This window comes from Vulpes vulpes, chromosome 13, assembly GCF_048418805.1.
Source record: "Vulpes vulpes isolate BD-2025 chromosome 13, VulVul3, whole genome shotgun sequence".
NCBI classification, from domain to species: Eukaryota; Metazoa; Chordata; class Mammalia; order Carnivora; family Canidae; genus Vulpes; species Vulpes vulpes.
In genome coordinates, this window is record NC_132792.1 from 93320034 (window position 1) to 93345399 (window position 25366).

Genomic DNA, 25366 nt, shown 5'->3' on the forward strand with positions numbered 1-25366 from the left:
TATTTATTTATGATAGTCACAGAGAGAGAGAGGCAGAGACACAGGCAGAGGGAGAAGCAGGCTCCATGCACCGGGAGCCCGATGTGGGATTCGATCCCGGGTCTCCAGGATCGCGCCCTGGGCCAAAGGCAGGCGCCAAACCGCTGCGCCACCCAGGGATCCCCACACCTTCTTTATCCATTCATCACTCGATGGACACCGAGGCTCTTTCCACAGTTGGACATTGCTGCTGTAAACATTGGGGTGCAGGTGTCTCGGCTTTTCACTGCATCTGTATATTTGGGGTAAATACCCAGTAGTGCAATTGCTGGTTTGTAGAGTAGTTCTATTTTTTTAAAAGATTTTATTTATTTATTCATGAGAGGCACACACAGAGAGAGAGAGGCAGAGACACAGGCAGAGGGAGAAGCAGGCTCCGCGCATGGAGCCCGATGTGGGACTCAATCCCCGGTCCCCAGGATCATGCTTTGGGTTGAAGGCAGTGCTAAACCGCTGAGCCACGGGGGCTGCCCTAGAGTAGCTCTATTTTTAACTCTTTGAGGAAATTTCACACAGTTTCCCGGAGTGGCTGTACCAGTTCACATTCCCACCAACAGTGCAAGAGGGTTCCCCTTTCTCCTCATCCTTTCCAACATTTGTTGTTTCTTGTCTTGTTAATTTTCCGCATTCTCACTGGTGTGAGGTGGTATCTCATTGTGGTTTTGATTTGTATTTCTCTCATGACAAGGGATGCAGAACATTTTCTCATGTGCTTGTTGGCCATGTCTATGTCTTCTTTGGTGAAATTTCTGTTCATGTCTTTTGCCCATTTTATGATTGGATTGTGTTTCTTTGCTGTTGAGTTTAATAAGTTCTTTATAGATCTTGGATCTATAGATCCTTTATCTGTCACTTGCAAATATCTTCTCCCATTCTGTAGGTTGTCTTTGAGTTTTGTTGATTGTTTCTTTTGCTGTGCAGAAGCTTTTTATCTTGATGAAGTCCCAATAGTTCATTTTTGCTTTTGTTTCCCTTGCCTTCATAGATGTATCTTGCAAGAAGTTGCTGTGGCCAAGTTCAAAAAGGGTGTTGCCTGTGTATTCATCTAGGATTTTAATGGATTCTTGTCTCACATTTAGATCTTTCATCCATTTTGAGTTTATCTTTGTGTCTGGTATAAGACAATGGTCTAATTTCCTTCTTCTGCACGTGGCTGTCCAATTTTCCCAGCACCATTTATTGAAGAGACTGTCCTTTTTCCAGTGGATAGTCTTTCCTGCTTTGTCGAATATTAGTTGACCATAGGTCCCATTTCTGGATTCTCTATTCTGTTCCATTGATCTATGTGTCTGTTTTTGTGCCAGTACCGCACTGTCTTGATCACAGCTTTGTAGTACAACTTGAAATCTGGCATTGTGATGCCCCCGGCTCTGGTTTTCTTTTTCAATATTTCCCTGGCTATTCGAGGTCTTTTCTGATTCCACACAAATCTTATGATTATTTGTTCCAACTCTCTGAAGAAAGTCCATGGTATTTTGATAGGGATTCCACTGAATGACACACAATCTTCTTTATCCATTCATCTATGGATGGACACTTGGGTTTCTTCCATATCTTGATTATTGTAAATAATGCTGCAATAAACAGGGTGAAATTTATCTTTTTGGATTTTTTCCCTTCCTTTTGGGTAAATACCCAGTAGTGATGTTACTGGATCATATGACAATTCCATTTTTAATTTTTTTGAGAAACTCCTGTACTGTTTTCCACAGTAGCTGAATCCATTTAGATTCCCACCAACAGTGTATAAGAGTTCCTTTTTCTCTACATTCTCACCAAGACTTTTTTTGTCCTTTTAATTCTAGCCATTTTGACAGGTGTAAGATGTCTCATTGTGGTTTTGATTTGCATTTCCTTGATATGTATCTGTTGGCCCTCTGCATAAATGTCTATTCAGGTCCTCTGTCCATTTTTTGACTTTTTTTTGGTGGTGTTGTGTAAGTTCTTTATATTTTTTTGGATATTAACCCCTTATTGGATATATTATTTGAAAATATCTACTCTCATTCAGTAGGTTGCCTTTTCATTTGTTAATGGTTTCCTTTGCTGTGCAAAAGCTTTTTCTTTTGGTGTAATCTCAACAATTAATTTTTGCTTTGTTTCCTTTGCCTGAAGAGAAATATTCATAAATATACTGCTAAGGCCAATGTAAAAAAAAAAAAAAAGAAAGAAATACTGCCTAACTTTTCTTCTAAGATTTTTTATGGTTTAAGGTCTCACGTTTAAGTCTTGAATCCATTTGAGTTTATTTTGTGTGTGTGGGTATGGTATAACTAAGTGGTCCAGTTTCACTCTTTGTTGAAGAGACTGTTCTTTCTCCATTGACCATATAAGCATGGCTTCATTTCAGGGTTCTCTATCCTGTTTCATTAATCTATGTGCTGATTTTTGAGCCAGTGCCATACTGTTTTCATTACTAACTTTGTATTATCTTGAAATCTGGAACTTCAGCTCTGTTCCTCCTCAATATTTCTTTGGCTATTTGGCGGCCTCTGTGGTTCTATACAAATTTTAGTATTATTTGTTCTAGTTCTGTAAAAATTGTTGGCATTTTGATAGGGATTGCTTTAAATCTGTAGATAGCTTTAGAAAGTATAGAAATTTTAAAAATATTAATCCTCCCAATCCATAAGCATAGCATATCCTTCCATTTGTTTTGTGCCATCAATTTCTTTCAATTCTTTATAGTTTCAGAGTATAGGTCTTTAACTTCCTTGGTTAAGTTTATCCAACAATTCATTAACATATATTCAGAGGAGATATTTAATTTTTTGTGCTTCAGGCTTTCTGTATGTTAAGTAGAATTATTATTAGTCTTTCTATACCTCACAAAATTCCAAGTTATATATATTCTGAAGATAATCACTAGGAATGGGGGGTAGGGATGGAGTTTAGGAAGCACAGACATCAACTGTTAACCATATACATTTTTGTGTTTCTTTATTGCAATATAATTAACACTAAAAGATTTGGGATAAAATATACCTAAAACATTCAGTGCAGCTTTATACACACATATTATTCAACCAGAAATTGATTCGTGCGGTAAACATAAAAAACAATTGTGATTAAGATTTCTAGTGGATTAAAAAGAAAAATCTCATTAGATAGGTTATCAGAATATGACCATTTATTTTAGTAATCTTATGTGAAAATATTTGATGTTGATAATTATACTTATTTAAGTCTTTAATTTCTCTGGTTTATACATACCTGTCTTAAATGTCTTTATACATCTTTCAAGTGGATTTTTATTGTAAATATCATTAAAATTTTTTTCACTAATTGTTGCTAGTATATAGAAAACTTATTTTTGTGTATTTATCTTGTATCTAGTGGTCTTTGAACATTCACTTAAATCATTTTTAGACTTCTACATATGAAATTATGACATTTGCAAATATGTGCCCTTTATTTCTGTGCAGTAACTTAACATGTTTAAGATTGGAAGATAAAATTTTAAAGACGTTAATTCTCCCCAAACTGAATGCAGTCCTGATTAAAATCCTGGCAGGGTCTTTATTTATTGTGACATATACTTAAAACTTTTGGCATCGACTGGATATCCATTTGGAGGAAAAAGCAAAAAACAAAGCCCTTGATTTGAACTTAACACACACAATTCCAGTTGGATGACAGAATTTAATGCGAAAGTTAAAACAACAGGCTTCAAGAAGCTGATACAGGATAATCACCTTCTATAACCCTGGGGAATAGGCAGAGGTTTCTTAACGGAACACAAAAAGCACTAACTATAAAGGACAAGATCAATAAACTCGACTTAACTAAGAACTTTTGTTCACTAAGTGATATCACAGTTTTACAGAAAGTGTAGTAGACAGTATATACCATTCAGTCAATTAATTTTTAAAAAGACATTATCTTTAACCAAATAGCTGCTAGTAGTTGTGTTTCATTCTCAACAGGAAGCATTGTGGAAGTGTCACGAATTGAAAATTAACAACTGGAAGCTCATATCAGCAACCCAGTAAGAACCAACACATTGATATGTGATTACTAAATTTGGTTATTATAGAATTTCTAATGATATGAAAACTTATGAGAACATATTTTATCAAGCAAAGTTTGATTGCCATGTTTGGATTCTTTTTTAAAGATTTTATTTATTTATTCATGAGAGACACACAGAGGCAGAAACAGGCAGAGGGAGAAACAGGCTCCTCATGGAGAGTCTGATGCAGAACTTGATCCCAGGAACCCGGGGATCATGGCCTGAGCTGAAGGCAGACGCTCAACTACTGACCCACCCATGCATCCCTTTTAAAAAATGTTTAAATGGCGTGTAGACAGGTTATTTTAAGTTGAAAGTTCATATAATGACAAGTGACCCACAGTTTTCAGCCTATAAATAAGACAGTGGCTGTTTTCTTTCTAGCCTGGAGTTCTGGGTCTCAGCTCAAGCTTGAGGTGTGGCCAATGGGCACACTTGATTTTGAACTTCTCAGTGTCTCTTCCTGTAATAAAGTGGACAGAAAAATTAAAGTACATTTCCCAGGTTTCCTTGCAGCTAGAGTTCTGGATGTGATTTAGTTTGGGACAAGCAGATGTACACATAGAAGGCGTGAGATGATGCAAATTTTTCCTGGGCAGTGTTGACAGAGATTCCAGTATCCAGACACAAGGCTCCTAAGTGGCAAGAGGAATGGTAGAAAGCATCTAACTACAATCTAACATTGTAGGAGGCATAGCAAAAAACTGTAGAGAACCAGCAGTAGGGTGCCATCCTGATCATGGCACTTTGCTGGTCCTTGCCATGTTGGTATACTTTGGGATTGAGTGGTTTTCTATACTTAGAAGCAGCATTCTTGGCTGCCCTGGTTCTACAATGTGGCATTTAGAGTTATTCCTCAAATCTCTGTCAATTCTCAATAGTTTCACACTTGGGTGTTTTTTCTTTTTTTTTTAAGTCCTCTCCTTCTTAAACTAATTAGAATTAATTCTGTTCTCTGCACTTTACTTAACCTTACAGAGCCATGTTACAGTACAGAGTTTGATACTAACAATATAGCAAGCAGCATGAGTGTCACAGTGCTGTCAGTTCTTCTTGCCCTCCAAAGAGATGTAGATGCAGAGTGGCCCAGGGGAGTGCTGAACATGCAGTGGATTTGCACTACAGCTGAGGAAGCTGAAGTTAGGGTATCTGAATCTTTTATAAGGAGCACAGGCAAATCTGCCAAATTTTGCTCTAGAGGGAGACATTATCTTTTATTATACTGGACAGTAAATAACCTGCCTTTCTTGTGAGGCAGACATGACACTGTCCAAGACTGTTCACTATACAAATCTCTTTAGTAAAGATAGTCTAGAGCTAAGGCTGTCAGAGTCACTGCTCGTATGAGATGGAGAAATGCAAGAGATCCACAGAGGGTTATTTCCCAACAGACATTAGTCAGCTTTTTTTCAACTGTAGCCCTTAGTTTTAGAGCCCAAACCAAATTTTCTTTTAAAAATTCACTTTAGAAAAAAAAAAAAAATTCACTTTAGTCCTGGAATTTAACAAACATTTGTATACAGTCAGGGACTAATTTATAACATGGTTTCTATTCATTTCAGCAATGAGAAAACACCAGTCATTATTAAAGGTATCCATCCATAAATTACTTTTATTTCTCATTAAATGAGCACAGAGTCATTAGCATATTAATAACAGATATGTTTATTATTACATATCCATCAGTGCGGCTTTCAATACCACTTGAAACATGCATATCATCCTAGAGACAAATCAGTTTTCCAGTGCTTCTTATTTGATACACATTACTGCAAAGCCATTATAAATTACTGAGGAGGTATTTGGTTAAAAAAATAAACAATAAATCATACTGCCCATATGAATCAACTCTTGTTATTGGACAAGAGTTTAACAATATTTATCTGGTAATTCCTATGTTAACTGGAAAACATCACAGACGTATTGCCATAATTTTCTTTTATATTGATGTAACCTACATATTTCGCAGAATTTTATAAAGTCATTCATTATTGTAGCAGGTAGTTTAATGCAAAGATTGTGCTCAACTTATGAAAGTCCAGCAAACCTCTACATATTTTAAATTAAACCAATTATCAATGAAAAACCCACTGACATATAATTTTTTGAAAATATGTTCTTTTGAAATTTCTGTATTTAGTCATGGCAGTAAAATAATTCTTTCAAATTAAGGCACTAAAAGGGCAATGCAACTCCCATTGAAAGTGTTCTAAGAATAATTTACATTTCAAACAGTGCATACATTTCTTATATGTTTGTTAACTTAATGTCTTTATCACTTAAAACCACAAAGAAATACATTATACAATTACAGAAATGATGTACCCCACAAAATGCTTTTAAAACTTGGTTCTTTTGTACAGTTAGTTCCTAACGTCTCTAGTAGTAAAATAATTCAATATGGCTTGGCAAAAATGCATAGATTAAATGTAATTTTTTTTTTGCCTTCTCCCATTCCCCAATCTATAAACGTGCTGAAACACATACAGTATTTTGTAAAGCATAATGTAAAATACTTATTCTCATAAGTCCGCCACGGGCAATCAAAAGTGAGGCTTTTAAATTCTACAGTGAGGGCACTGAAGTCAAGTGATGTCACTGCTTTCTTAAAATAGTTTTGTATAGTCTTGCAAGAGCACGAAGACTGAAGTCATTTAAAAGAATTTCAGTTGTCTCATTTTGAGATATTTTCTTTACTCCTTCCATGAGCTGATCTTCATAGTGATGGCCATTCCACTTGAAAGTGAAAGTCCCTTCCTCTCACTCATATGAGGAAAACTGTGTTCTATCATGATTGACAGGCATTTTCTTAGAAATTCAAAAAGGCAGCACCTTTTTAAAAAAATATATCTACCTAAGCTTTCCCCAAATTGTACTTGCATTACATAGTAATAATTAATCTAATCTACCTGTAGGCAAACCCGCAATTTAAAACAAAAAAACAAAAAAAACCCTCAGTGTGTTTTTGTGCCAAAGCAAGGACAGAATAACAGCAATCTTAACCCTGAAGCCTGTGATATTTGTGTCAAAGGAACAGCCTGTCTGCTCTGCATTGTTAAAGAAGCCTGGTTTATCAGGTAGCATTCCACACGATTCCAAAAGGCATTACCACAAGGCGTTAAATCACACTGTTAACTGCTGGGGAGAGAAGAGCAGAAAAAAAAATTAACTTAAGAAATAACTCAGTTTAAAAATACAAGAAACAAAATTGCAGGGTAAATATACATTATCTTTGTATGCGATTAACAAATACACACAATTTGGAAAACAGGAAAAGGAAAAATATATTTAGCATTATTTTCTTCTTGCTTCTACTCTATTTCAAACACATGGTGTTCATTTTTTTTTGCTGTTGTTTTTTACAAAGCTATCATTCAATTTTAAATAATTCTGGATATAGTTTTATCTTATACAGGAGAGAAGTGATACAGGATTTTACAGAAATAAGGAGTGAAGTGGTAATATACTGGAGTAGTATGACAGCTGAAGAATACAGAAAGTGTAATGCTTATTAGTCATTTCAAAGAATTAGAATTGGTTATTGATAATACAGAGTAAAGAAATGGGATGAATTAAAAATGGTTTTAAGTCTGCTTGGGGGACTCGAGTGACATTAACAGAGAGGCAAATCAAGGTTAGGTCTTACTTTTAGATTAAAACATTCCTTTTAGTGTAGGCATTACACTCCAGGAAAGTTGGTATTTGGTATAGGAGAAAAACTGAGACTTTAGAATTGGATAAAAAAATAAAAATAAAAAATAAATAGGAGGGACGCCCGTGTAGCTCAGCAGTTGAGCATCTGCCTTCGGCCTAGGGTGTGATCCTGGAGTCCCGGGATTGAGTCCCACGTTGGGCTCCCTGAATGCAGCCTGCTTCTCCCTCTGCCTATGTCTCTGCCTCTCTCTCTGTGTCTCTCATGAATACATAAATAAAATCTTAAAAAAAAAAAAAAGGTTTCAGCCCTAACTATGCCACTAGCTTGCTGTGGGATCTTGTCTAAGTGGCTTAACTCCTCTAGATCTCATTTATTCATGTACAAAATGAGAATGAGTATCATAACCTCGCTTCATGAAAGGGTTTAATTATGTCCTGTAATTGCTTATTATAGCATACAAATATTTTTGAAAAAATTCTATCAAAATCTGTTAAAAAAAAAGAGGGAGATACTTAACTAGGAAGTTTATTTGCAAAATCATTATCAATGATAACACCAAATAATTTTGATTAAAAAAAAATCTATGCCAACATAGTTAAATTTAAAGAAAAGATGAGCAAAGTTTTATATGAATCTATTTAACTTCAAAGAGGAATCAAACTAATTTGTGAAGTCATTTCAAGTCATATTGCTTAGTTACAAATGATGTCCTCTATAGGGAAAGAATTAGATTTTAGATTTTAATAGATATTAACCAATCGCTTTCACATTGTCAAAAGGTTAACAATTGCAATCCTTACCTAGTTTTTCCAGATGTATTTTTGACCACCTTTCGGAAAGACTGATTTGCAGTAGATCTTGTAGAAAGCGTTCGAGGCGATGCACGAACAAAACCAGATGGTGGATTCTTAGGGATCTTCTTTACCAAATGTGTTACCCATTTTTTTTGTTCATCCTGAGAACATGCTAACAGCAGCATATCTCTTGCTGATGTTACATCGTAACTTACTATGTTAAAAAAAAAAAAAAAAGACACAGAGTCATACACAATCATTTAAAATGGCCCTCCTGAAGCATAATTTATAAGTTCTTAAAATTTTAAAAGATTTACTATGCTTAATTAAGCTTGGAAAATATCTCTTTCTCCTTAATTAAGGCTGAAAATTTAAAAAGAAAACAGAAGCTATTAAGAAAAATAAAGTTAAAACAAATACAAAAAAATGCAGGAGTGAAACAAGTTAATGTATTTTTAGAACATAAGTTTCTTATCTTAAAATAGCTATTGCCTATATTCTATCAGGCTACATCTACTAAAACTAGAAGACATTTTGCCTATTATCCAGTATATTGGTCTAGGCAGTGAAAAACACACAAAAAGAAAAAAGGAAGTAAAAATTCAAGGACGAATAATGCAGTGGAACTCACCTATAGTCCTTCTCTCCAATTTAATTTCTTAGAGGTACGTTTTTACAAAGGAGTAATTCTCTTTAAAAACATTATTTCAAAGCTAAATCTGTAACTGTAAAAGTGACAGCTACATGTTGCTCCATCAGTGCCAAAATATAACTGTTTATAATCTCTTCAAATTGGTATAGAAAATGCTACATTTGAAGAAGTTATTTAAATGGGGCTTAGTTTTCTAACTTTTTATAAATTGCAAAAATAATTTTTATGCCTTACCTTTACAGGGAGAAATTAAATCCTCTTTCTTATCTAAGTGATCTCTGTGGCACTTAACATGGCATCTTCGACATTCTAGGGCAGGAGGTGGCTTAAATACATGCCAGAGAGGTTTGGCACAGGCCTCACAGTTGGCGGGGAAGTGGTAGAGTGTAGGAATGAACTCATGGCCTTTGTGGTTTTGAAAATTAGTCTTTTCAGCTTGTTGTACTGGTTCCATCTCTACATCTTTTCTACATTCACCTTCATTTGCATATAGTATCTATATTCAGGAATGGTAAAAGGAAGATTTTAAAAAGTCTTAATTTGTACATATAATCTTCAAATGTATAAAAAGCATTGGTGTGCTTGCATTAACTTCACAAAATGCACTTAGTATTTAAATAAAAGATCTTCTAAAATTGGAATTTAAGGTCTTTACCTGGAATATTTTAGGAATTTCTTCAGTTTCAGCTCTGTAAACATCTCCTTGGGTTACAGGTCGAACATGAAACAATTTACTAAAATGAAAATATATATAAGCTGTTATAAAAACTTATTTAAAGTAAAAGACAGACATTTCATTAAAAAGGACATACAGATTGCAAATAAAAACATGATAAGATGTTCAACATCATTAGTCATTAGGGAAATGCAAATTAAAATCAAAGTATCGGGCAGCCTGGGTGGCTCAGTGGTCTAGTGCCCAGGGTGTGATCCTGGAGACCCAGGATCGAGTCCCACATCAGGCTCTCTGCATGGAGACTGCTTCTCCCTATCCCTGTGTCTCTGCCTCTCTCTCTCTCTCTGTGTGTGTGTCTCTCATGAATAAATGAATAAAATCTTAAAAAAAAAAAAAAGAGTAGCATGACAGGTCCCTGTGATGATGGAACTATAGTCTGTATTTGGTGGTGATCATATGAATCCATACATGTGATAAAGGCATACAGACTGGAAAGAAGTACATGATTATATTTGTAGGAAAGTCCTGTGGAAGCCACCAAAAAACACAATAAAACTAGTAAGTAAACAGCAAGATTAGAGGATTCAAGATCGATATATGAAAATGAATACTGGCACAACCAGATATCTACATGGAAAAACATACACATACACATTCAAAACTAACCTCAACTGCAACCTCTTACCAAACACAAAAGTAAATCTGGAAATTAATCTTAACTTAAATGTAAAGCCTTGGACAATAAAGCTCCTAAAAGAAGGTAGGCAAAATTTCTTAGACTACAAAAGGTTGTAATTCTTTTAAAAATTGATAAATTGGCTTCCATTAAAAGACACCATAAAGAAAATGAATAGGCAAGCCACAGATTAGGAAATACTTGCACTACATATTTTTGACACAGAACTCATGTCAGTCTATTTATAATAGCCCCAAAACTTATGTCAGTCTATTTATAAAGCAACCCAAATGTTCATCAACAGAAGGGATAAACAAATTGAGACATATTAATCCAATGGAATATTACCCAGCAATAAACAGAACAGACAATTGATACACACAGCAAAACACTAGGCTGGGTGAAAGATGCCAGGAAAGAAAAGTATACTGTAATAATTACATCTACATGAAGTTCTAGAATAGGCAAGACTCCGTAATAAAATTCTGATGATCTTTTCTCCCCCCTCCTGAAAAGAGTATAAGTGGGCTTTCTAGGGTGATGGAAATATTTTTTAATCTTGTAATGGGTAACAATTACATAGGTGTTTATAATTGTCAAAAGTCAGTGAATGCAACACTTAAGATGTATGCATTTTATTATATAAAAATTATGCCTCAAAAAAAAATAAAAATAAAAATTATGCCTCAGTAAAAAAGATAAAACAACCAGCTTTCATCGATCTGAAAGTACTGAACTTTTTTTTGAAAGTTGAAAGATGAGGTCTTTAATTTTGGTGTTTATGTATTATTCCAAATTTTCACAGCTAATGCTTCCTTAAAACATTAGGAAATCAAGATAGTATGGAATTGGCACAAAAACAGACACATAGATCAACAGAACAGCATAGAAAGTCCTGAAATAAACCCATGTGTTTATGATCAATTAATCCATGACAAAGGAGGCAAGAAAACAGGAAAAAGTCTCTTCAACAAATGATGCTGGGAAAACTGGATAGCTACATGCAGAAGAATGAGACTGGACCACTGGTTTACACTATACACAAACATAAACTCAAAATGGATGAAAGACCTAAATGTGAGACCTGAAACCATAAAACTTCTAGAAGAAAACACAGGTAGTAATCTCTCTTACATAAGCCATGCAAACATTTCTCTAGATAGGTCTCCTCTGGCATGGGAAAGTAAAGCAAAATTAAACTATTGGGATGGACTACATACACTACAAAAAAGCTTTTTACACAGCAAAAGAAACCATAAACAAAATGACAACCTACTGAATGGGAGAATATATTTGCAAATGATATAAGCATAAGGAGTTAATAGAAAAAATATATAAATAAAGAACTTATAAAATTCAACACCAGCCTCCCCAATAATCCAATTAAAAATAGGCAGAGGACGGGTGCCTGTATGGCTCAGATAGTTATGCATCTGCCTTCTGCTCAGGTCATGATCCCAGGATTCTGGGATGAAGCCCTGCACTGGATTCCCTGCTCAGCTGGCAGCCGGCTTCTCTCTCTCTCTCTTTCTCTCTCTCCCTCTACTCGTCCCTGCCACTCGTGCTCACTTTTTCTCTTACTTGCTCTGTCTCTCAAATAAATAAGTAAAATTAAAAAAAAAAAAAAGGCAGAGGACATAATAGATACTTTTCTAAAGAAGACATACGGATGGCACAAATGAGAAGACATTAAACATCAGTAATCACCAGGAAAATGCAAATCGAAACAACAATGAGATATCACCTTATACTGTCAGAATGGCTAGAATTAAAAATATAAAAGATAACAAATGTTGGCAAGGATGTAGAGAAAAAAGAACCCTCATGCACTGTTGGGGGGAATGCAAGCTGGTGCCACTAATGAAAACAGTATGGAGGTTTTTCAAAATATTAAAAATAGAATTACCATATGATTCAGTAATTAATTCCACTATTGGATTTTTACCCAAAGAATATGAAAACACTAATTTGAAGGGATATATGCACCCCTGTGTTTACTGCAGCATTATATATAATAGCCAAGATATGAAAGTAACACAAGTGTATAACCATAAAGTGAATAGAACATTATTCAGCCATAAAAAATGAAATCTTGCCACTTGCAATAACATAGATGGAGCTAGACAGTATAATACTAAATGAAATAAATCCGCCAGAAAAAGACAAATACTGAATGATTTCACTCATGTGGAATTTAAAAAACAAATGAACAAAAGAGACAAACAAAAAGCACCAGACTCTTAAAAACAGAGAAAAAACTGATGGTTACCAGAGGGGAGGTGGGTGAGGGGATGGGGGAAATAGTTGAAGGGGATTAGGATTACACTTCTTTTTTTTTTTTTTTTAAGATTTTATTTATTTATTCACGAGAGACACAAAGAGAGAGGCAGAGACACAGGCAGAGGGAGAAGCAGGCTCCATGCAGGGAGCCCGACGGGGACTTGATCCAAGGTCTCCAGGATCATGGCCTGGGTTGAAGGTGGCGCTAAACCGCTGAGTCACCGGGGCTGCCCAGGATTACACTTCTTGTGATGAGCACTGAGTAATGTAGGGAATTTCTGACTTATTATACTGTACACCTGAAACTAATATAACACTGTACGTTAATTATACTTGAAAAAAGAAAAAAGCTGGGAAATAAAATTTCAGTACTCTCTGGTAGTTGCTTAATTCTTTTTACACTCTAGCTATTACTGACTTCATAAATGTTTAATTCCAAAGGAATGGCAATACTTCATTGTATGTTTATATTTTTCATGAATAGCACCCACCATATATCATTTTGAATTTATACTTTGTTGCATGTTTTACCTTTTCTACTACTACCTGTGAGCTCCTTAAATATGGAACCATCTTACTTATCCTTGTACAATCTCTAGCACTATGATGATACAGGCAGCAGTGCTAACGAAATAGTTTAAGAATGAATACAAAGGAAAAACCCTAAGCTTATTAAAGGTCTCTGTGACCTAATATTAAAAACAAAAGATATATTCACATTTCCTTAACAGTGACTGCATAATCATATACAGTACTTTTGGAGATGCTCTCAAAACGTAACACCAAAAACAAACAAACAAAAAACAAACCTAACACCAAAAAACACTTGAAATAAAAAATCCGTCTTTAGAATACATGAATCAGCTATGCAAAAATTTCCCTCCTACATTTTGCTGAAGATTTAACATAAAGTTTTAAAACTTGTAAGAAAAGTAGGTAATGTCATTTAAATAACAAAATATAAACTCTAAGTCTAGGGGCACCTGGGTGGCTGAGTCAGTTAAGTGTCTGCCTTGTGCTCAGGTCACATCAGCCCACATTGGACTCTCTGCTCAGCAGGGAGTCTGCTTCTCCCTCTGCCCCTCCTCTTGCTCATGTTCTCTCTCTCAAATAAGCAAATAAAATCTTAAAAAAAAAAAAACCTAAATTGTAAGTCTAAAAATAATCATAAAGTTAATATTTAACTGATTTGAATTTCAACCAAAGGCAACTTACTCTATGTCCAATACCATGGATGGATTGGATTGTTCCTTATCTTGTTCATCATTATAGAACAAAATTTTTTTGCTGCTTACCACAACATACTGAAATGAGAAAAAAAGGGAAGATATATAAGAGCGATATTAACTTGGCTTAAAATGATAAGCACAATACTTGCCATTTATGTCTAAAGTATATTGTACTGCATCTAAGATTCATGTTAATAATAGAGCAATTAATACAAGTTCTATGCTTTAAAAGTAAAATATACAACAGATTAGAAAAAAAGAGGCATATAATACCTGTTTCTTCCAGCCATATCGTTTGATATTTCCTCTATTTGGTATTGAAAGCCAACCTTCAATTCTTGACTCTAGGAGAAAAAGAACATACAGTATTCAGGGCTCATTGTAACAAGAGGAAAAACTATTACAGGTTGTCTGACAGCATGCAGCAACAGGCATTTGAACACAGCTAAATGAATAAGTGCTACAATTTGCTCTTCCATGCTTCAATCACACAAATCAACTTTAATGGCCATACAAATATTGCAGAAAAAAATTCCAAGCCAATTTCCCATAAAATTAACATTTAGTGCTCAATTATAAAAGTATGAAGTAAAACAATACCCTCAAGAGCCAGGCAAGACTGGAATGGATTGCAGCTTAAATGGGATATGATACAGAAGACTTTAAATATCATTTAACACTCATAAAATATTTAGCAAAAAAAAAATGCAGCAAGTGGAACAAATCAGAGCGATGATTTACACAAGAAAGAGCAAGCAAAAGTATAGAGAAGGGTCCTATTACTCACAGAAGATAAGAATAGAAGATAAATAAATAAGGAATGCAGGCAGAATCAACTAGATATAAAGAATAAGAGACAAGCATTTTATTTGTTTTCTCAGCACAATATTCTGATAAACTTTTTGGTAAAACACCTATAATAATTTCAATACAGTTAATCCAAATGTGGTAGGGGGGTTACTTAATTCTAGAGTTAAATCCAATTGTAATTCTTATCAAACTAAAGAGGTATAAATGAAGTCTTTTAAGTATGTTACACCAGAATTTAAAAAACAGCAAAAGAACATAAAATTGAGTTGGTCAGCTGATAATATTTTAACAAGTTTGTGAATACCAGAAATTCCTTAATGAATTCAATCAAGGCATTTCAAAATAAATATTGTTACTTTTTAAAAATAATTAACGTTTATTAGAAATATCTGGAGAAAAAAGGATTCTGTTAGAAATGATTATTTTACATCAAGTTAGAGATAAGAGCATTTAATTGTTTTCTATATCTATCTCATATTTGAAACACACACAAAAAAAACAGAAAAGTAGCCAATTTTCAAGTATAATGCTCAAATCATGACCTTAATGGGAATATATAATGCCCTTCTCCACATAACTTAAAGACTGTTAAACATTTGCCTTAGAGTCATCATAATTATAGGTAACATTTACTGAACATTTATGGTTTGATATGTGCTTTCCAAGTAGTATCTCACATATAATCTATGTATTATCCCATGAATATATGAGATTATATTTCTATGAATACAGGACAGGATAGCTTTTACTATCATTCTCCGTTTACAAATGAAGACACCAAGGCTTAGAAGGTAAACTGACTTGCTCAAAGGTATATATCAGTATTTGTCAAACCTGTAGTTTACCCTGGCAGGCTAATTTCTGAGCTTGTGTTCCTAGAACACAATGCTACTCTGTCCTTTAACTAAAAAGCCTTGCAGCTAATTGAATTGGAAGTAATATTTGTCTTGTTCCAACTTCTTCCATGCACCTAATGTCCTTTGCTTTTGTTATTTCCCTTCATCTAAATTGTAGTTGTTAAGGTGGAGAAAATAATGGTAACCTCAGCGTAAAATGATCTTCCTCTTCTCTTAACTCTTTTCTTAGTGCTCTTATTTAGTTTAGCAATAATTATTTTTTCTCCTTAGGTAATGCCTTGGTAAGTTTTTAAAGATCAGGACCATATCCTAACACTATTAACCAATGCTCAAGAATTCAGATGCATTATCTCCAATTATTGATTAGATTTGGGCATTCAGAAGCTCTCATATACTCAAATATTTGGACACACTAAGAAATTCACTATTTACAGATTTAAAATACATAGACGGAGAGAATGATGCAGATAATCCATGAGATATTGAATATTAATAGAGTGTTGATATCAGTGTTTTCCCTAGGTGCTTCATCTACTTCTACATTTTTTTCCAGATTATTGGTCAATGGTTCCAAAAGAAGGAAAGAGTAAGAACAAGGGAGGAGGCAGTTATCATGTTACTCTTTTTGTCATCGAGGAATTAAGCAAACCTTAAAAACCCAAGTGTAACTTCTGTATTTACAGTAGCTAGGCCACAACCTGCTACAGAACAAAAAGGAGGATCAAGACATGAAAGAATTAGGAGAATAAAAGTGATTTTAAGAACTTCAAAGATTATACGACATAATTTTTTTCTAAGCGTTTTTAGAATTGGGAAACTTAGAGATTTCATCTCATTAAGGACATAATGTCAACTAAGACTGTTACAGAGGCTTAGCTCTAGATATACATAGTAATTAAATGAGAATATTTATACTGAATGATGAAATCTGTAACTAAATCCTATTATCAGTTCATCCATCCAACTACTTAAAAAGTAATACATCTTGGGGCGCCTGGATGGTTAAGCATCTGACTCTTGGTTTCAGCTCAAGTCATAATCTCAGGGTCCTGGGGATTGAACCCCACCTCAATCTCCCTACTCGTGGGGAGTCTGGTTGTCTCCCTCTCTGTCCCTCCCCCTGCTCTCTGCCCACATGCACACTTGTGCTCTCTCTCCCTAAAAGAAATAAATCCATCTTTAAAAAAAAAAAAAAACCATCTCACTGGACTAAAAATATGATCCATGTTTCAAAAGGCCTTTAACTGTTGAGTAAATCTATCCCATCCAAAGTTCTCCCCTTCAGTCTGTAGTTTATTTTATTTTTAAAAAAGATTTTTTTTAATTTATTCATGAGAGACAGAGAGAGAGAGAGAGAGAGAGAGAGAGATTGAGAGAGAGGCAGAGACATAGGCAGAGGGAGAAGAAGGCTCCATGCAGGGAGTCCAATGTGGGACTCGATCCCAGTACCCCGGGATCATGCCCTGAGACAAAGGCAGATGCCCAACTGCTGAGCCACCCAGGCGTCCTAGCCTGTAGTTTAATTTACTAATTTTCTAAACTAAGTTAATCATTAGTCATTATCTTCAAAAATTTTAGATACTTGAATCATAAGCAACTTTCTTAAATTAAGAGCAACTACCAGGGCATCTGGGTGGTTCAGTTGGTTAAGCACCTGCCTTTGGCTTAGGTCATGATCCTAAGGTCCTGGAACTGAGCCCCACGTGGGGCTCCCTGCTCAGCAGGGAACCTGCTTTTCCCCCTCCCTCTGCCAGTCTCCCTGCTGTGCTCCTCCTCTCTCTCACATAAATGATCTTAAAAAAAAAAAAAAAAAAAAGAACGACTATAAAAATTCTTTAACGGTTCTTCCTATGATTGCGAATCCTAAACTTTATTTGCCAATATCCATTTTTACCTATCTAGTAAATGGCAGAATTAGAACAGATTTTCAATTTATTAACAAAATATCTGACACAAAAAAAGATTAAAAAAAACCCCACTGATAGATTATCCATTATTTTCTACCTACAGTATCAAAGTTAGCACTATAGAGATCTATGAATGTAAAGTTTTAAGACTAAGAGCACAGTAATAACAGAAAGAGATACTTAACTGGTCTCCTTTTATAGCAATGAAGAATGGCTACCAGTATCATTTTTTCCCCTCACTTGGTTTGAACTTAAAAACCTTAGCAACAAAGTCTCTGAAAATACACTGTTATTCTAAGTAATAGAATGGAGCCAGGAGCAACATTTCATAATTTCTTTGCTGATTGATTCCTATGTGGATTTATTAGGTCAGGATTCTGAAATCTAAATGGACCCCCAACTTAAGTTTGCCAATCAAACCATCTGATCATTCTTTGAGTTTAGTTTTCTTCAGTGAGCCAGAATGGAAGAAAAAACTCATTACCCTCCTCCTCTTTAGATGTCCCCTAAACTCTTCATTCAATTTAAATTTTTCTAAATAATATTTACCAACAATGTCTCTGAAATGTTTAACCTAATACAAAGAAAGCCAAGGCATACATAATAAGACATTATAATCAAAGTTAAAGGGAAATGGGTGAAATAAAGACAAAAAAACCTGGTCAGGATGTTTAACTTCCACTAAATGCAGTAGGAATTCCTTTAATAAATAACTTAAGAAATAGCTTGAAGAGGCACTCTAAGCTACAATTTTCAGTTCAACAATTGAAAGAATGAAGCCAAACACTCCTAAAAGTTATACTTGTTAAAGGTTCTTGTTAAATCCAAAGTGATTCTCTGATAAAGGACATGCACCTATTGGATTCTCAAGAGGCAGGAGGTTTCAGAGAAACAATAATGGAAAACAAAAGGAATTCCTTGACCATTGTAATAAGAAATTTCACTCCCTGCCCTTCTCAGATATCTGACTGGGGCTAGCAAAAACACAAAAGAAAGAGGGCAGTGATTACATGGTGTACAAGTAAGAATTAAATTCACCTCTGTCTTTGAGAACAATAAATAATATTTTCTAAGTAGTCTATCAAATTTTTTATATCAAATTCCCAAAAAACCCAGTATCTGTTAAAATAGAATCTCTTAAAAAAAAAAAAAAAAGAATCTCTTTAAAATATGCTGCTTTGGGGATCCCTGGGTGGCGTAGCGGTTTGGCGCCTGCCTTTGGCCCAGGGCGCGATCCTGGAGACCCGGGATCGAATCCCACATCGGGCTCCCGGTGCATGGAGCCTGCTTCTCCCTCTGCCTGTGCCTCTGCCTCTCTCTCTCTCTCTGTGACTATCATAAGTAAATAAAAATTAAAAAAAAATAAAATAAAATATGCTGCTTTATAAATATCTTTCTATTAAAACATTATTCAGGAAATACACAAATTAAAATTGATTTTCAAGTTTATGACCATATAAACAAAATTTCCAAAACCTTCAGCTAAGGATATGTAATAGGTCAGATATGTATGTGTATATAAATATTTATACCTTTAAAATATGCAATGCATTTAAAAAATATTTATAACCTATGCATTTCTAAATTGACCCTATGTGTATTGCTCACTCTGTTAAAAAGATATAAATATACTATAACTTACACTACAATCAACCTAAGAATGGGTGCTTATTTTTAATTGATTCTCTACTGGAAAAAGGACAGAAGAAAGTCTGAAGTCCTAGATACTCACTTTTGCCTTTAATTGACTCTGCCCCCTCACTGCATTTCTTAATTCCTTTTATCTATTTCTCTAAATTTGAAACTTAAAGTCTGACCAAAGATGATCACTATTCCATAAGAAAGGTCCCTATATAGGCTGCTGTGGTTCCAAGTACAGGTTTTAGTTTTTGCACAAAAATATATAAAACAAAAAATACATTAAATATTGAAGAGCTGCTATTCATGAAAACATGTTATTTTCTTTAAACAGTGAAAGCAGCAGCTTTAACTTTTACCATGTAGTTAGGTGTTCATAGGTTCATAAAGCTCTTCAGATTTCTATTCAGGTAGAGCCTCTCAGATTTATTTTAATAGCCTAAGATTTGTTCTGACTGCTTTTATTCTGTAAAATGCAAACACAATCAGACTTTGGCTATTCAGAAACATAAATTTCTTAAGGATTCATGGAAAAAATGACAAAGGGTAGAAAGCTAAATGAAAGAAGTAACTAATTTACATGACATTGGAACCTGAATGAAGTAACGGAAATATTCTTACCTGGAAGGTTTCCATCAGTTTCATCAGCACTAGGAAAACTAGCAATACTTGTAGAATCTGAAAGGTCCAAAAGTTTGGCACGCAATTGCTCAATATCACTCTCTTTGCTAGCCAATTGCATCTGAAGCTCATTCTTATGCGTACATTCTTCTACCAATTGCTGTTTTTGAAAAATAACAAGATGATAGAAAAAAATCAATATCAAATTTCCAACATTAAGAAATTAAGAATTAGGGATCCCTGGGTGGCGCAGTGGTTTGACGCCTGCCTTTGGCCCAGGGCGTGATCCTGGAGACCCGGGATCGAATCCCGCGTCGGGCTCCCAGTGCATGGAGCCTGCTTCTCCCTCTGCCTGTGTCTCTGCCTCTCTCTCTCTCTAACTATCATAAATAAATAAAGAAAAAAAATATTAAAAAAAAAAGAAGTTAAGAATTAATGGAGCTATAAGCGATAAAGAATCTAAAACTGCTATCACTAAAAACTTACTCTAAATTTCATGAATGCTTACTACCACAGATTTTTTTTTTTTTTAAGATTTAATTTATTTATTTATGAGAGACACAGAAATAGAGAGGCTGAGACACAGGCAACGAGAGAAGCGGGCTCCATGCAGGGAGCCCGATGTGGGACTCAATCCCAGGACTCCAGGATCACACCCTGAGTGGAAGGCAGATGCTTAACCACTGAGCCACCCAAACATCCCACTACCACAGATTTTGACTTAATTGTAAAAATTCAAGTTCTCCTCCTCAATAATACATTGCTTAGGTAACTTCCTTTTCTCCTTGCTTTAAACAAACTTTTTGTTTTTACTTTTTAAAAATAAAGCAGCTGGGGCATCTGGGTAGCTCAGTTGGTTAAGCATCTAACTCTTGATTTTGGTTCAGGTCATGATCTCAGGGTCACGAGATCAAGGCCTGCATCAAGCTCTATGCTGGGGATGGAACCTGTTTAAGATTCTCTCCTTCTCTCTCGCCCCACTCCCTCTGTCAAAATAAATAAATAGATACAAAGCATCAAAAAAAAAAAAAAACAAAAACAAAAACCAACCACCTCTTCAAACTTTAGGAAATACTCTTATGGCTCCAAATGGAACAGTTTCAAAGGTAGAGAAAGCTTCTCAGTATGGTAAAACCATAAATGATAGTGCTTTTATCTAAGCAGTCTAGGTCCAGAGACCATGTTCTCAATTTTGTGCTATTAACAAGCCAGGAAATATCAAAAAAATTAAGATTGGTATTTGATTTCTGAAAAGTGAGTCCTGGTTAGAGAAAACAAAAAATCTATAATTCTTCAAATCCTTTATCTCAATTATAGTTAATATTATCCTACTCATATCTCAATTTCAATCTAAAGCCAAAGCGGCAAATCCTTGGCTGCTTCTCTCAAAGGAGCCTCTCTAATCAAGTAAATGCTCATGGGTAAAATTACTCAAATTATTAAAAAAAAAAAATTACTCAAATTATCAGGGTTAATAGGCAACAGTATATTTCTAGTTTTTCAAGATCATGGTTCATATTAGAGTAATAATGATCAAGTTATGGAGACTATAAACCTGAATATGCATTTTTATACTAAAAAATCTAGTTAGGATCAATAGATAATAGGTATAAATAGCAATAACAAATTAAGAAACGAATCCTACAAACACACATACATAAACCTTACCGCTTGCATGTCATTCAGTTCCTTCTGATGCTTCACTACCATCTGGTTGAATTTCTCTCTTTCTTGGTTGAGTTCCAGTTGGAGCTTTCGATTTTCCTTTTCTTTCTTTCTCAAATCCTGTGTGTTAGCTTTCTTTCTATCAATTTTAAAATCTTTCCGATTCATTATTTCTGCCAACTTGTTAACAGCCTATTAAAATATTAAAATATTATTAGTAAAGACCTCTATCATTGCCATCTAATTTAAAGCTCCACTAAAATCTATTTTTTTCTTCAAAATCAGGAAGCAGGAGTACGTGTGTGTGTGTGTGTCTGTGTCTGTGTGAATAAGAACCTAATGAAGGGTGGGACATGGTAACCGGTAGCACGGGTACCTATTATTGTTTTATCTTGTTCAAATGTAAGAACCAAACAGGCTTGCAAAACCCATTTATCATTCAACAATTATTCAGTACTTGTTATTTGTATGTAAGCACTCTGATTGGCACTAGATACAAAAATAGATATACGGGGGCCCCCTGGGTGGTAGTAGAGGTGGTTGGGCCTCTAACTCTTGGTTTCGGCTCAGGGTTGTAGGATCCAGCCTGGCATCAGGATCTGGACTCAACGTGGAGTCTGCTTGGGATTCTCTCTCCCCTTTCCCTCTGACCATCTCTCTCTCTCTCTCTCTAATAATACAAAAAATCTTAAAAAAAAAAAAAGAGAGAATATAGTTATGCCCCAAAGGCATGCTACTCTGGTGGAGGAGCCAAACAAGCAATATACTGTACTATAACGTACAGAGTGGTAAGTAAAAAGAAAAGAGGCAAACAAGTGTGCTATGGGAGCAGTACCTAACTGAGACTAGGGAGGTCAAGGATGGCTTCCTGATATACCTGCATATGTGTCTACATATGTTTCTTAAAAAGACAAGCAAGAGTTGGATAAGCAAAGAAGAAACAGTATTAAAGAGAGGAGTCAAGGAGAGCCAAGGATGGCATTAAAATCAGATCAAACAGCACAAAAGGCCCAAGATAACATTCTTCCTTTGGACAAGTAGGAATGTAAGCAGACAGGGTAACAGACTAGGCCATACTGAGGTCCTTTTGGATGTAAGAGAAAATGCAAATGTTAGTTGAGGCTAACCCCTTCTGCATATATTCAAAATCATAAGTGTTAAAAGCATGTAAAGTTAAGCTACATAAACTAAAACATAAATCATGGTATTTTTTTCTGCAATGATATTAAAAAAAAAAAAACCCAAAGATTTTTCCACTAAGACACAAAAAAGTCTGAGTTACTATCAATTCCATGGATATGGTCCTATCTAGGATGAGGAGCCCATAACTTTTTTAATGCAGTAAAAATTTATTTCATTGATTCATAATGGGTATTGTTTTCCTAATAGTAAATCTAACATTATAAGAAAAATCAAATCCAGAAATATATTATGAAGAAAGTGAAAAACCCTTGTAGTATCACCCATCAAAGAACACCTCTACTAAAGACTCTTCTTTCAATCTGCTGGGTGTATATCTTTCTAAACTTTTCCCTATGTATATAAGCTGATTATAGATATATTTAAATTAAAAAATGGAACTATGCTGTACATTCTGTGCTGAGACTTGCTTTTTAAATTTGATACTATATCAAATATGGGAACTATTATTTTCCCATGTCTTTATATATATATATTTCATTTATTTTTAATGGCTCCTTTACATTGCATAGATGTATTATGATTTGTCAATACTACGCTGATGGGTGGTTGGGTTATTTTTTCGTTATTAAAAATAATGTTGCGTAATTATATTTGTATATATTTCTTTTGAGCATTTATGGAGTTATTTACATAGGATAAATTCCTAAATGTGCAGTTACTGGGTCAAAGAATATGCACATTAAAATGTGTTTGCTAATTATTCTTATAGTTTACTCCCTCAGATATTTTACAAATAAACTTTCCTATGTTCTTACCAAATACAAGTATCTTATTTAAATGTGCCCATTTTGGGATCCCTGGGTGGTTCAGTGGTTTGGTGCCTGCCTTCAGCCCAGGGCGTGATCCTGGAATCCCGGGATCGAGTCCCATGTCGGGCTCCTTGCATGGGGCCTGCCCTCTGCCTATGTCTCTGCCTCTCTCTCTCTCTCTGTGTCTCTCATGAATAAATGAATAAAATCTTTAAAAAAAAATGTGCCCATTTGCCAAAAAGATACTTCATTATTGCTTTAATTTCTATTTCTTGGTTTCTATTATGGTTGAATTTTTATGTAATAAAGGTCAATCTTTTTCTTCATGGTCTCTGTATGCAAAGGTAAGTAAATTTCCACTGAAGGATTTTCAACAAATATTAAGTGCATTTTTGAAAGATTAATCTAGATGCAACATGAAAAACTGCTGGGAGGGAGAGTAGATAAGTGGCAAAGAAGCTATTACAATTGTTTAATAAAAAAGTAAAAAAATATGTATCTTACCATAAAAATCAACTAAGGTACATGGTACCTTAATGAGAAATTTAAACTACTGGATAACTTAGTAAAATGATAAGATATCAAGTTTTACTGTAAAAATCTGATCTAGCTGCATCATTAAATACACAGCTAAATGATACAGCCACCCCTACAGTTTCTTTTTATTCCCAGTTCTCTCTTCGTTTTAGTCCAGTGTTTTCTCTATCAAATTACAGGTCTTCTGTACAATCTGAAACATGTTCTTACTAGCCAAATGACTAGACAAGCTACTTTCCCTTTTTTCTGTTCCAAGATTTTATTTAAATTCTACTTAGTTAACATACAGTGTAATATTAATTTCGGGAGTAGAATTTAGTGGTTCATTGCTTACATATAACACCCAGTGCTCATTCCAAGAAGTGCCCTCCTTGATGCCCATCACCCAGTTAGCCCATCTCCCATCTCCCATATCCAATTCTCCTCCAGCAACCTTCAGTTTATTCTAGGTAGTTAGGAGTCTCTTTTATGCTTGTGTTCCCCTCTTTCTTTTCTTTCCCCTATGTTCATCTGTTTTGTTTCTTAAATTCCACAGATCAGTGACATCACATAGTATTTGTATTTGTCTGACTTACACTGTAGTTCCATCCCTGTGGCTGCAAATGGTAAGATTTCATTTTTTACTGTTGAGTACTATTCCATTTATATGAATAGTACTATATTCCATATGAATATACTATATATAGAATACTATATATATTATATATATAGAATATACTATATCTACTATATATATTCATGTATATATATATATATATATAAATAGTATTATATTCCATGTAAATGGAATAGTACTCTTTAGCACATCTTTTTTAACTCAATTGAAAGCCAATTTCCTGAGGAAGTGTTTTATATTTAACGAAGAAAGAAAATTACATTACTTGTTCCAATGAAAAGTTTGAATATTATGATCAAAGTTTTTTTTTTTTTTTTAAGATTTTATTTATTTATTCTTCATAGAGACACACAGAGAGAGAGAGGCAGAGACACAGGCAGAGGGAGAAGCAGGCTCCATGCAGAGAGCCTGACGTGGGACTTGATCCAGGGTCTCCAGGATCATGCCCTGGGCTGCAAGCGGCGTTAAACCACTGCGCCACCGGGGCTGCCCTTATGACCTAAGTTTTAAGAAAAAGTACACAAATAGCAAATATTAACTTCTGAATATATGATATTCAAATATAAACATATAGAAAAGGCTGAAAGAGTATGTATACCTGCGTTTTAAGGGTTCTCTCTGTATTGATATTCTTTTCAAAGGCAGCCTTAAGATTATTGATCTCCTCCTCCTTCTTCAATTTATATTCTGTTAACAAATTATATAGTGTTATATGACATTAAATTTGTGTTCCAAATTAACAATGTTCTT

At 34.7% G+C, this 25366-nt stretch overlaps 1 protein-coding gene across 7 annotated transcripts in view; it reads right to left on the reverse strand.

Annotated features, from left to right (window-relative positions):
* Window positions 1-5636: 5636 nt before the first annotated feature.
* ROCK1 (Rho associated coiled-coil containing protein kinase 1) overlaps window positions 5637-25366 on the reverse strand; it is a 143094-nt gene continuing 123364 nt past the window's right edge. For 3 of the 7 annotated variants that reach the window (XM_026006549.2, XM_026006550.2, XM_072735058.1), the window contains 9 exons: window positions 25215-25303; window positions 21515-21703; window positions 19847-20006; window positions 14287-14357; window positions 14000-14088; window positions 9808-9886; window positions 9387-9648; window positions 8507-8714; window positions 5637-7189 (listed from right to left, as the gene is read on the reverse strand). In XM_026006549.2, coding sequence (XP_025862334.1) covers window positions 7183-7189; window positions 8507-8714; window positions 9387-9648; window positions 9808-9886; window positions 14000-14088; window positions 14287-14357; window positions 19847-20006; window positions 21515-21703; window positions 25215-25303 — 1154 coding nt within the window. In that variant the 3' untranslated portion in view covers window positions 5637-7182. Of the gene's footprint in view, window positions 7190-8506; window positions 8715-9386; window positions 9649-9807; window positions 9887-13999; window positions 14089-14286; window positions 14358-14800; window positions 14850-19846; window positions 20007-21514; window positions 21704-25214; window positions 25304-25366 lie in introns of all 7 variants that reach the window. The other 4 variants (XR_011996740.1, XR_011996741.1, XM_026006551.2 and 1 more) reach the window with 2 other exon arrangements.